General features: G+C 38.7%; 1 protein-coding gene across 10 annotated transcripts in view; it reads left to right on the top strand.

Annotated features, from left to right (window-relative positions):
* The window catches only part of PDE1C (phosphodiesterase 1C), a 547,523-nt gene that overhangs the window by 437,395 nt on the left and 96,569 nt on the right, over window positions 1–13,559 (top strand). For all 10 annotated transcript variants that reach the window (XM_067746678.1, XM_067746679.1, XM_067746672.1 and 7 more), the window contains 3 exons: window positions 778–844; window positions 5,767–5,883; window positions 7,824–7,964. In XM_067746678.1, the coding sequence (XP_067602779.1) occupies window positions 778–844; window positions 5,767–5,883; window positions 7,824–7,964 (325 nt within the window). The remainder of the gene's footprint in view (window positions 1–777; window positions 845–5,766; window positions 5,884–7,823; window positions 7,965–13,559) is intronic.

Below are 13,559 nucleotides of genomic sequence, written 5' to 3'. Positions count from 1 at the left end.
TCTCCGCAGCATCGTTAGGACAAGCTTTTGCCTTTGCTTTGAATTCTTTTTGTTAATGTTAACTAGAGAAGATTTAGTTTGAGTTGAGTCTCTAATGTTTAAAGAAGGATGTCTCATCCGTCGTCATTTGACACATGTGGATGATGCCTACATTTGGAACAAGTCAGAGATGCTTTGTTGAGGGTATTGAGCAAGGGAAGAGTTCATTCAAGGTGTTTGAGTTCCCCATGACACTTTCCAATTTTGTAAGTCACTTTGCTCTCTGAAATTAAATTGCCCCCCTTCCCCAGAAATGGATTCCAGAAATCGATTTATTCTTCCTACAACCCTTATCACACAATTACACATTTTAGAAATGCCATGGTCAGCTCGAAGTTCTCTCTAGTTTTTGACAGTTCTAAAGAACAAGCTCTTCTAAATAGGTTGCCCATAGGAGTTCTTTTTCAGGTTAAAGTACTACACTACATACTGTCTGTGCTATACTGTAATTCACTTCCAGCAGAACAGGAGACCCATTTTAATAATTTAATTTCCAATTTGGGGCACATAGACTTAATTTTTTTTATTTCCAATGCTGTACATGTTTGGGATTGCTTTCATTTCATTTCATAGGCCACTTGAATGACTATGAAAAAGGTTATAAAAGAAATTTTAGGTTCCGTGGGTCCATCAGATGACATGACTTCTTGTTAATTGTCAATACTGGTATAAGTCTGTGGCCTGCTAATTCTTCTTTGTAAGACATAATATTGCATTTTTCCCTTCTGACTTTGCCAGAATGTATAGACGAACATCAAACATGGTTGGACTGAGCTACCCACCAGCTGTTATTGAAGCATTAAAGGTAATACCAAGGAAAAGGTCTTACAATGTTCAAGGTACCTTATAAAAAGTACAGTTAAATTTCTTGTTAGAAAATAAGAAATTTTCGTTTACAATTCTATTTACAGTTTTCCTAGTCATTCCTGACTTTTTTCCTTCATTATCTTTTTGCTATTCGTTCTAACAGTATCACTATCTTTTCAGCCTTTGTACTGCCAAATTTTTAAAAAATTGAACTCTGTTTGGTTTCATTTCTTTCTGCTCTCTTGGAGTGGTTTAGTGATCTGTATAGCGATCTGGCGTTATGAGAGTCAGTCTGACTTTGGCCGTAGGAGATAAAATTTGTACTGGTTATAAATATTCAACATTAAGAGGATCTTTGGTGATTATAATTCTACCATTATCTGCTTACCTGCTCTATATCCATTTTATAGATGAAGAAACTAAGACTCAGTGAGACTAAAAAAAAAAAAGACACAGAGACAGAACTGAGGTTTGATACCAGAGTTCCAGGCACATAGTGAGCTAAGCTCTCAGTAACATATTACTGTATGAAAGTATGTCCTCCAGAGACCTTGTCCTCTTCATATATCCTACTGTTTTCCCAAGCCCCTCACTGAGCCCAGAAGTTCCATGGGAAGTCACACAGATGCTTGAGTTTAAAGGGGCTAAATACTGCAAGATGACTCCCAATCAGACAAGCTCTTGGAATTGTATAGAGTAGCTCTGAGAGCCCCCAAGTAGATGTATTCCTGTAGAAGTGTGTTCATTCAGACCCATTGGTCTAAGGATATCCCAGCTGTGCTGAAGCTGATTTGACTTCTGGATTTGAAGGAGGGGCCGTGCTAAGGTTCAGGACCACAGAACTGGTTGACATTGCCTGGTGCCTACACAGGGAGTTGTGTCAACTTGCTCAGGGGCATCCCAGCATTCCAACTCTTCTTAAAGCTATTTTAGTCTTTCTCTGAAACCTGAAAAGTGCATTCCTGATGAAATTTTCAGAAGATAATTTAAATTCCCTTTTCACAGAATCAGAGGTGGGAGTGCTTCTTGATCAATTTAATGTCAAGAGAGGGCCCTTGAGGGTCATTTTGCTTTTATATTTCATAGTCCCTTTCTCTTGACTCGGAGACATTCACTAGCTGAATTTGGGAGACCCTATATATTCAGATCCTCAGTTCTCCATTTTATGTTTCTTCTTAAGTCATCTAGCACAGCAGTCCCCAAACTTTTTGGCACCAGGGACCAGTTTCATGGAAGACATTTTTACACGGACGGGGGGTAGGGTGGGGAGGCTGGTAATGCGAGCGATGGGGAGCGACGGGGAGCGGCAGATGAAGCTTCGCTCGCTTTCCTGCTGCTCAACTCCTGCTGTGCGGCCTGGTTCCTAACAAGACGCAGACTGGTACCAGTCAGAGGCTGGGGGTTGGAGACCCCTGATCTAGGACAGGTAGGATGCTCAGGAAGGAAACAGCAAGAAGACACATGTTTTCTCTCCCTCTTCTTCAACCCCCACTCTAATGCTGAATAAATTATTGTGTAATTTACAGCAATGTTTCCCATTTAATCTGTGAAATCACTTCATGAGATTTGATGTTTCATAACACCCACTATGAAGTTACATTGATTTTCATAATTGAACCGGAAACATTCAATGAAAATCTTGGGAACATTAAAAGCATCTTTTTTTTTTTTTTTTTCGGTACGCGGGCCTCTCACTGCTGTGGCCTCTCCCGTTGCAGAGCACAGGCTCCAGACACGCAGGCTCAGTGGCCATTGCTCACGGGCCTAGCTGCTCCGCAGCATGTGGGGTCTTCCTGGACCGGGGCACGAACCCGTGTCCCCTGCATCGGCAGGTGGACTCTCAACCACTGAGCCACCAGGGAAGCCCTAAAAGCATCTTTTATCCTTAATTTCTTCCTTTATCACGAACATAAATACAGGTGGTTATACCAGTACTAAGAAATTTATGAAAATATTTCTTCCAAATTAGAACATCTTTTCTATGCAGAATAATTGAAGAAATGTGGAACAACCTGTGATGTGCATGAATTGTTGTTTTATGCTTAGGGAAAAGTAATTCTCAGAGGCACACATGTTGTCTTTCTGAGGGGAATGTTACCTTGATGATTCAGACAAAAAGTAAATACTAACTCTCTGAATTGCTATCCTTCTCCACACTATTGCTGATATGTACAGAAGGCTAAAGCTGTCGTTTCTCTTGGTTGTATGTTCTGTTTACTGCAGCAGTTCAAGACCTTTTTACAATGTAATATTTTTCTGCATCCCTAGACTCCAGTTTTATTTTCAGTGGATTGGAGGTGAATTGGAGATATGACGTAGATTCTTTTTTTATGTAGTGCCTGTTAGAAAAAGGTTATTTTCACTCCAGTGCCAGCAATTTATATGGAATCACTATCGTTTTCTTCTATTACAGAAAATTTCCCTAAAGCCTGAGAGAATACAAGTCAATAAAATAATCATCATGCTACTGTCATGTTAACCTTTGTGATTAATGTAAGAACATGGCATAAAATAACATTTAAGTAAAGAGAATACTTCACCACCACCAATTCCTAAATTTTAAATATGTTGCAGTTTTGTTCTTTTTATTTGTTTCCATGCAATGAATACTCACTTCTAATTTGGGGTGTTTTATCTCTAACCTTCTAAGGTGGGGTTATTGGAAATGTAGAATTGTGCTGTTCTTTAGAAGGGCATGTGTTGTGTGACTCAGGAAGAGACACTCTGGACAGACTCCAGGTTTAAAGAGGAAATGAGGAGGTTCAGGCTTTCTTCACTTTAGACTAATAGGAAATTCATGCAGTGTTTCCACAGGAATGGTGCTTGGGCCAAATTTGCTAAGAAAGGAAGAATGGTTTAAGGTGCTTGTTAAAATGCAGATTCCAGGCCACAAGCCAGGATTCTGCAGAGCCCTCCACCAGATTATCGGCATTTTTTTCTGAGTACCCCAGGTGGTCCTAAAGAACACTGAAATTTGAGAATCACAGCTAGGCCTTCTCAAAAATGAGGGGCTGGAGTGAATGTCTATCTCATTGTCTGTAATTACTCATCCTTCTGTTTCTCTAAGACTTAATATTCAGATAAATCTTGACTTTTTACTATGATAATCTCTTGATTTCCAGTGTTAGAGAGCTTTTCTCTTTTTCATTCATTCCAGTGAAGAGGATTAAAAATTGTCAGATATGACAAAGGGTTTTCCTGTCTACTGAGTTGTCAGTGGACTTTTCTTTAGGACTATTGGCTAGACAGTGGCTGTCATGACAATGCCAATTACAGTAGCCAAGATGAAGCTTTAGGTGTTGGATTAATCTTAAATGACCCCACTGTCTATGGCCTAGGCCCTATTGGGGTATTTAGGGCATGAGGCTTGGGTCACAGCATGTATTCATTGAGTTTACAATGTCATTTGTCAGTAATGGTATCACCAAGGGGTGTCAGTGGGGTTATTACATGGTTCTGCTACCAGTTGGCATTAGACACTTCATCTCTCTGAGGTTGCCATCTGTGAAACTGGTGAAAGTGATACCCGTTTCTAGAGCTGTGAGGGTTTGCAAATGTTTATCAACACTTCCCACTGTGCCTGGCACAGAAAATGTCCTTAATACTTGTAGCTATTTCTTTAGTTATTATAATGGAGGAGAAATTATTGAAGGCTGAGGTGAGGTTACCACCAAGTGTGAACTGAAACAATCTATTTGAAACCCTTTTGGAAATGTTTGGTTTCACCTATATACCCTGGCATCCATGAGAGAGACTGTTCATGGTCTTGGGGTGATCTTGATGGTTGGGATATTTGGAGAGGGACAGGATTGGGATGGATAGATGATGTTGGAATGCAGTGAGGGCTGAGGTGGGAGTCACTGGATCCAGCAGTTCCTGAGAGCCAAGGTCTCTTCCAGGGGACCATCTGACACGTAGTCTCATATGGGTCCTTATTGTCACACTCATGGCAGCACACTTTCCTTAACCACTGAAAGGGAGACTCTTGGTACACTGAGAAACCAAATGACTATTGCTTAAACACATCTTTGTTCATAACACCCACAAGTAGCTAGTTATAAGTCAAAGACACATCAGACAGTGTTTTGGAGTCGCTATTTATGGACAAATAAGGCTTTGAACTTCAGGAGCAGTGTGTGAGGAGTGTGTTCAGCTTAGCTCTTAGTTTTACTTTTTCAGTAAAGTGACTTACAGATTTGAGGGCTCAGTTCCCAGATTAGTGACTCCAGAAGTGGTAGCGTTTTTCCATCCCGTGAAATGAGGGCTCTCTCCTCGGTTTCAGCTCAGCAGTTTGGATTGTTGAGGTGACACATTATTTTGTGATCTATATGCATGTTTCTGAACACTTTTAAGTGGGTTAGCATTCTCAATGGTAGACTAAGAGGAAGTCAGTAGATAGTATCATGGGGCTTGGGAGAAGTTTAGAGTAGGGAACAGCCTAGGTTATTGTGAAATCAATTAAAATTTTGGAATTCGGCAGAGATAGTAGAAGGTTAATGGAAAGAGCCTGAGTTTAGGCATCAGTTGAACATGTGTTCATGTTTTGTCCTTAGCACTTGCTTGCCATGGGTCTTAGGGAAATTAGGTAACTTCTCAGTTTTCTCATCTGTAAGATGTGACCGATCATACCTACCACTTAGAGTTGTCTTCAGGAAAGATTACATGTTTATCACTGATCAGAATGGTAGGTACCCAATAACTTATAGCTATTGTTATTACTAATAAAACTATTGAATATTTTATCAGTAAATGCTATTTAGGACTGCCATATTGGAAACAGTTTGAGAGTGGAAAGGGTATTAGAGTCTTAGGCTGTGAATACCCAGGTGAGTGCTGTGGGCTAACTCCAAAGTAGGGAGATTAGTAGCTGTGTAAGTGGCTACCAACTAATGGATTATTTCTCTCCATCCTCTCCTGTAGGATGTGGACAAGTGGTCCTTCGATGTCTTTTCCCTCAATGAAGCGAGCGGGGATCATGCACTGAAGTTCATTTTCTATGAATTACTCACACGCTATGATCTGATCAGCCGTTTCAAGGTCAGTGTCTAATTAAAAAAAAAAGAACTGCACACATTTGTCCATACTTGCATGATTTGGGGGCTAAAACCAAGAGGACCCTTTTAATGTAGACTGAAAACTCTCTGGGGTGACTTGGGAAGCATCATCTGGACAGCCACTGCCCTGAGCTCCTCTGTGGTGGGAACTTTTCATTACTCCCTTGTCTGGTGGGCTCATCAGCAGGGGAGAGGCTGGAGCTGCCCATTTAGATCCCAGTCGTCCTAGAAGTATGGCTGGAAGCCTGAACCAGCAGAGCTCCCCTGCCAGCTCTGCCCACAGATCTCATTTCAGCGAGACTTCGTGTGCTAATGACCACCACCAGCAAGGAGACAGGAATGGAGACAGAGTGCACGTCTGTTGTCTCCAAAAACTTCTCTTTCGGCCACTTGGCTCAAATTCACACAGATATTCTCAGTTATCGTCTGTGACAGATCATTGGTATTTCCCAGCCATTCATGCTTCAAATTAATTCCTCACCTTTAAGTAAAGAGCATGAATCGATTCCAGTGTTCCACCTCCTCGGCCTTCTAATTCCACAGACTCTGGAGGTGGCGTCCGGCTCTCCAGGGAACTTGAGCCTCATCTGCTGGCGTCTGTCATATCACGCCAATTACATTTCTCTCATCACGTGGACGAGTCTCTGTAAAATGCAGGTCTTTTTCTGTATGACATATTGAGTTCTCTGGGCAGCATGATTCCTTACCACTTTCCTAAGGACTGCACATTTCAGGATATCTTTCTTACATAGCCATAAGCATGTTATGGCCATGGTCCTTAATTTCTTTTGCATCAGAAACCTGCTTGAAGATCTGATGGCTCCTCAAGACCTCAGAAGAAAGTTCCCGTGCACCTGCACACACCTTTGCGTAGCATTTCAGTGGCTCATAGATCTCCAAAGAACAGCCCAAAGAACCGAGGTTCATTGGATCTTCATTTTTTAAAATGATAATGAATTAATCTCTCACATCTAAAAGGCTATATTTAAATTTTAAAAATCCACAGATAGTAAATATGGAACAATGGGCCCAAGGGAGACATAGTATGGGTTCTCATGAAGCACTCTAGTAGTATTTCCCTCATTTTTTCTTATGAATGTGATTTCTAGTCTCCTGGAACATACACTCTCTCCTTTTCCCCCAGTCTTGTAATTGATAATTTACCCCAAACCAAGGAATTGATCCAGGAAACTATACAATGAATGTTTTCCGAGTCTCCTTATTTTGTATAGGCATTCTGCACTTGCTCACTTTCTGCCAAATAGGAAACGAAGGTGTGTGTTATACATATTTGAGACAGAAAGCGGCTAGGATAACTGGAAGTATTTTTCCGAATTGCAAGGCACCAATAATAAGTTGCCAAGTAATAAACACAAGAACACAGCTTGCTTCTGTTATAGAACAGACTATCACTTGTGTTATGGGTTTTTTTTCTCACCTGTCCAGTGTACACATCACTCCTTCTAAAGTGTGCAGTTTTCAGAAGGCGGCAGCTTGTGTTTGTTTGCAATCATTTTATAGCTTAAGATCTTTGTGTACTTCTGTTTTCCCACAAGTAAATGAGATGCTGCATAGTATGTGTTCATTTATTTCTCAGGAAATAAAGACTTGAGCCTTTGCCTGAGAAATAAATGAGCACCTACCTTTTTGCCCTCAATGTTCTTGAGATGATCCTGTGTCATTACCCTGGGCCTCTGAACTGGAGAACAAAGAACAATTTGCAGGGTGGACCAGGGACGTCCTGTTAGATTTTCAGATTATCCAATACTTTGTTCAGTGACTTTTATTAACTTAGAAAAGTTCTAATGTCCTCATATGATATCTTACGCCTTCAGAAAGAGGCAGCTAGAGTACCTTAGACTTTTGCATCGTCACTCAAAGCTGCTAAATCACTAGCTAATTAACCTTGCCGCTCTCTTTCAGATCCCCATTTCTGCACTTGTCTCATTTGTGGAGGCCCTGGAAGTAGGATACAGCAAGCACAAAAACCCTTACCACAATTTGATGCACGCTGCCGACGTTACACAGACTGTGCATTACCTCCTCTATAAGACAGGAGTGGCAGTAAGTACAGATAGAAACTCTTGGATTACACAAAAGATGTGATAATGATTTATTTTGAATTGGAGGCTGTTTCTATTCTGATGAGGTTGAACCCACAAGAAGTGCATTGTTTCATGGACTTCCTGTTCCCCAATAATTATCTCACCAATCGTGGAAAGTCTCGGGGTTCCTTATTAACTTTGAATTTTTCTCCATCTTGGACTTGATGAAAGAAATATCTGGTAGTGCCTTGTATCCTTACTAGGCTATGGCCAAACTAAATGTAATTTCTATAACTAAATATGTATTTCCAGATATGGAGAGTGGTGCTATTAATCTCTTGCTATGGTCAGTTACAATGATATCCATGCATATTGAAATCGTATTGCGTATACTTGGGAACCATGCTGTACACAGTTAGCTTTTGGTTTAAACCAGTAGATCTTTTTCACAAGGACTCTGTTTATTCTCATTTATGTGCATTTGATTTTTTTGAACCTAAGGATTAGTCTTTACCTCTAACCATTTGGAATTTTCATGCTTGTTTTGAACGTTTTAGCTCTTTAGATATTTTTGAATCTCTGTTCTGTAATTCATTGCATTAACAGACCTACTCAACTTGGTTATCTGTGCCTTTGCCCTCTTTACCTTAATTTAAGCCATTCATTTTAAATGTATAACTGTTAGTGACAAACAGCTGGGTCTCTATAGTAAATAGAGACTGTGACTTTTTACTTTGAAATCTTCTGAATTGACATGGAGATAGACATTTTTCGGGGGTGTGGTTATTAATTAACCCATAAACCCAGTACACATTTGTTATCTCTTTCTGCTAGGGCGTGTTGAGAGGCTTGGTCTAATATCTCATATTAAATATGGAATAAAGTGGGAGGAGTGTGGGCTCTAGAGCTAGATATAGTTGCATATAAATCCTTGCATAATTACTTATTAGATTTTGTGACCTATGATAAATTGCTTGAATCTCTGAGTCAGGATTTCCTCATTTCTAAAATAGTGAAAAATATTCTGTCTGTAAAAGTACTGTGATGGTTAGGAATAAAGTATCAAAAGTGTGAAGTGCTCTGTCTCATAAAGGAAGCTCAACAGTTAGGAATTGTTGTTATTAAAGATTTCCCCCAAACCTCTCAGCAGTTTTCATTTTTTCCTTATTGTAAAGCTGATTTCTTAAAAATATTGCTTAAAGAGCTGTTTTTTACATTTTAGAAACACTACATAGGAAACCTGTTTAATATGATAGTTTTTGCCCAAAATTTAGAGCAAACGTCATAGTTAATGGTGGTTCAATAAAAGCATGGAGCAAAACAGGGATGCTGATATTAATATTGCTAGTGAGCATTTTTCTGGAGATCTCAGTCAGTGCAATATGGTATCTACAAAAGTTGAAGAAGCATCCTATGAAAATAATTTGATCATCTCTTTTAAAAAAACAACAAAAAAAGCCAACTATAAATTATTAGATCATATAAAAGGCCTCAATAAGATATGGATAAAATAGCTGTCTTATACACTGGAAATTAACAAGTATAGTAGAAAAACATACATTCCCAACAGTTATTAAAAAACCTGTAAATTACCCATGAAGAACTTCAAAATTAATGAAAAGGAGACTGTAAAACTAAATTAAGGGTACAAAAATAATGTTTAAATAAGTGAAGAAATACACCACGTTTTTAATGGAAAGCCTCAGTATTAAATAGAAGTCGATTTTCCTCAAACTAATGTTTATAGATTCAAAGCAATACCAATAAAAATTCCAGTAGGGTTTAACATGAAACATGATAAGCTGAGTCTAAAATTTATGTAAAATAGATATTTAACAACCTTAGAAAAAACAGTTTTGAAAAAGACAATGTGTGTGGTGGGGTAGTTCTTACTCTACTAGATGTTAAAATATCTGCTGAAGCTATAGTAATAAAAACAGTGTGGCATTTGTGCAAAAATAGACATATCAATGGAATTGATTGGAATTTTAAAAACTGAACCCAAATATTTATTGAACACTTTTTATGTGCCAGGTACTTCTTTACAGGATGAAGATACATTGGTGCTCTTACAGAACGTGCATTCTAGTAAGAGGTTACAGATAGAAGACAAATGAAAAAGTAAACAAGAAAATATCACTAGTGTTCTGCAGAGTATTAAAATAGGGCACCCGCATAGGGAAAACTGGGAGTTTCATTAGATAGTCAGGAAAGACATCTTTCCAGAAGTAATGTTTAATCTGAGACAGTTGTGATTTTAAGCTTGAGCCATGCTAAGAACTGAAGAAGGTATGCCAGCTGAATTAGTGCAGGATTAATACAACGTCCCTCATGACTAGAGGGAGTCAAAATGTATACACTTTCATTTATAAAATAGACAAGCCATGGGGATGTAATGTACAGTACAGTGACTATAGTTAATAATACTGTATTGTGGATTTGAAAGTTGCATAGAGAGTAGATCTTAAAAGTTCTCATCACAAGAAAAAAAATTCTATAACTATGTGTGGTGTGGAGACTTACTGTGGTGATCATCTTGCAGTATGTACAAATATTGAATCACTGTGTTGTACACCTGAAACTAATGTAATGTTGTACGTCAGTTATACCGCAACTTAAAAAAAAAAAGTCCCTCGTGAGAGAACAGCTTTTCTACATTCAAGGAGCAGTAATAAAGTTGGAGGAGAAAACGGGAGTCAGACCACGTCAGCTTTGTAGGCCTGGGTAATGAGTTCCAGTGTTATTCTAAGTACAGTGTGAGGCAACTAAAGGGTTTTGACAATGGAATGAGATGATCTGATAACGACTAGACAAGGATTACTGTGGAGAATGGATCTTGAGGTGGCTTGTTAGAAGAGATACTGGTGAGATAATGGTAGTTTGGACTAGGAAGGACATTGCCTGGATATAGAGACCAAAAGTTCTGTTTCTGAGGTAGAGTTAAAAGAATTGGGTGGTGAATAGGATTTGGAACACTAAGGAGAGGAATCAAGAGGACATCTTAGATTTTGGGTTTGATAAACAGGGTTGATGAGAGAACCTGGTAGCAAAGCAAGCTTTAGGGGAAGGGAAGTCAAGAGTTTTGATTCAGACATGTTGAGTTTAAGATCCTTATTAGATATCATTGTGGAGATGTCAAGCAGGAAGAAAACTAAGGAGTCTAGAGTTCTGGAGAAGGGTCAGGGATGGACATGGAGATTAAGCATTTGGAGCATATCAATATTATTTAAGAACATGGAACCAGATGACGTGATATAAAGAGAGGGCATAAATAGAAAAGTAGAGGGGCTCTGAAGTGAGTCTTGGAGCAGTTCTAAAGTTTAAAATGAGGGTAAAGAATTAGAGCCAACAATAATAACTAAAAAAGTATGGCCAGTAACATTGTACAAAACCCAAGAAAGTGTGGGGTTGTGGACACCAAGGAAAGAAAGTGCTCCAAAAACAACTGTGACTTATGTGGAACATGCTGAAAGGTCTAGTGGGATGAGAACAGAGAAGTGACCACTGCCTTTGGTAACATGGAAGTCATTGGTGCCCTTGTCATGACCAGTCCCAGTGGTTTGGTGGGGATGGAACATGGACTGGAGTATAAGGACAGAATCGCAGGTGAGAAGGTGAGGACACGTCTATAGAAAACAATATTAGAGGGAAAATTACTCAGTTCAAGAAATGTTTGGGGGACAGTTCATTTGGAAAAAACATACTGTTTTTGTCCTACTTGAAATCATTCACCAAATATCAGACAAATGAATTAAAGATGTGAGCATAAAAATTTGATTATATTAGAAGAAATTATGAGGATATGTGTATAGCCTTGAAAAAGGAAATCCTTAAATAAGCCTCAAAACATGAGTTATATAACAAAATATTGATTATTTTGAGTACATGGAAATTAAAACCTTCTGTAGAATAAAAAAAATCACCATAATGAAGTAAGTACTTGAAGAAAATACATAGAGATCAAGGATTAAGATCCAGATTATATAAATAAATCAAAAAGAAAATGGCACAAATTCCGTGGAAAAATAGGAGGAAACACATTGACAGAGTTAAGATTCTCCTATCGTAAAGTTTCTGGCATGGGCTGAATTTTGTTCCCCCTCCCTCAAATTTATGTGGTGAAGTCCTAATCTCCAGTGCCTCAGAATGTGACTGTATTTGGAGATAGAGCTTTTAAAGAGATAATTCAGGTAAAATAAGGTCGTATGGGTGGGCCCTAAACCAATATGATTGGTGTCCTTCTAAGAAGAAGGGATTAGGACACAGACATGCATGTGTACTGAGGAAAGACCTTGTGAGGATACAGAGAAAAGGTGGCCCTCTGCAAGCTGGGAAGTGAGCAGTCACCACAAACCAACCCTCCTAAAACCTTGATCTTGGACTACTAGCCTCCAGAACTCTGAGAAAATAAATTTCTGTTGTTTAAGCTGCCTAGTCTGTGTCATTTTGTTATGGCAGTTCTAGCAAACTAATACAGTAGCAGAGCCAGGATTTGGTTTCAGTCTAATATTTAAATACAAAATATAAAAATTTAAATATTTAGCCATGCTTCTGCAATGCTGGTGGCAAAAAAGAACCCCTTATATTCTTACACCTCAGTATCCTCATGTGGTACTTCAAAGTACTGTGGTGAGGATCAAAATGGATGTGAAAATGTACTTTGAAATCATCTGTTTGACATATCTTTAGTTAACACCTACTGTGTACAGTGTACTATGGAGATATAAAGGTGAATCATACACAGCCTTTTTACCCCCTAGAAAAACTCTCAAGTCTTTATACTAATGCAAGTTATCATTACATAGATGTTATATCATAGCAGCCAATGATCATGATGTACTGCATACTATTCTTAAATGAGCTCATTTGCCATTTGCCATTGAATTTTCATTATCAATTCAGGCCGTATTCAGAATAATTCTTAAATATAGAAACTACTTCCCGCCCACTCTCTCTTGGAAACGCAGCTCAAAACAAGCTTCTTTCATTGCAAGCTTACGAAAACAGTAGGAAGCATTCTGATGAATGGAGAACATATTGTTATGCTAACCTTTCATTACAAACCAAGCGGGGGAAAATGCTCGAAATCATTTCAGCTTTATAAACTGTAAGACACGTAGGGAATGAAAATATCCCATTGATAAAGTGATGCCTGGGCTTCAACATCAACAGTATTACTCATTGTAATCTGTTTATATTACTCATTATTGCTTAGCTAAGATGCCTAGGAGATGCTTGAATCTTTTCATAATGATTTTGCTCACGTCTAAGAGAAAATCCTTGAACAGAATTAGATTGAAGAGTTGTTGATTGAATAGATATGAATCAGACTCTGAGCTCCAGTCTGCTTTTGAGTGAGGTCAAAAGATTCCAGACTCCAAACCTGTCCTCTGGCCCTTTCATTGCTTTCATCAGGCAAGGTGCTGTTAATTTTCCCTTTGCTTATTTTTTTTTAGAAGGGAGAAGCTGTGTATCTTATTCTTTTGATCATATATGACATCATTGTATTTACAAGGGAAACACTAAGGCCATTTATCTAAATGGCATCTTGGTGCTAAGTAATTTTATAAAGGTTGTGGTCAGTAGAATTTTGGCCCCCATGACCTTTGCCCTC

Source organism: Pseudorca crassidens, chromosome 8, assembly GCF_039906515.1.
Source record: "Pseudorca crassidens isolate mPseCra1 chromosome 8, mPseCra1.hap1, whole genome shotgun sequence".
In the NCBI taxonomy this organism is placed as follows: domain Eukaryota; kingdom Metazoa; phylum Chordata; class Mammalia; order Artiodactyla; family Delphinidae; genus Pseudorca; species Pseudorca crassidens.
Note: the sequence above shows the minus strand (reverse complement) of the source record. Positions and strands in the feature narration are given on the sequence as shown.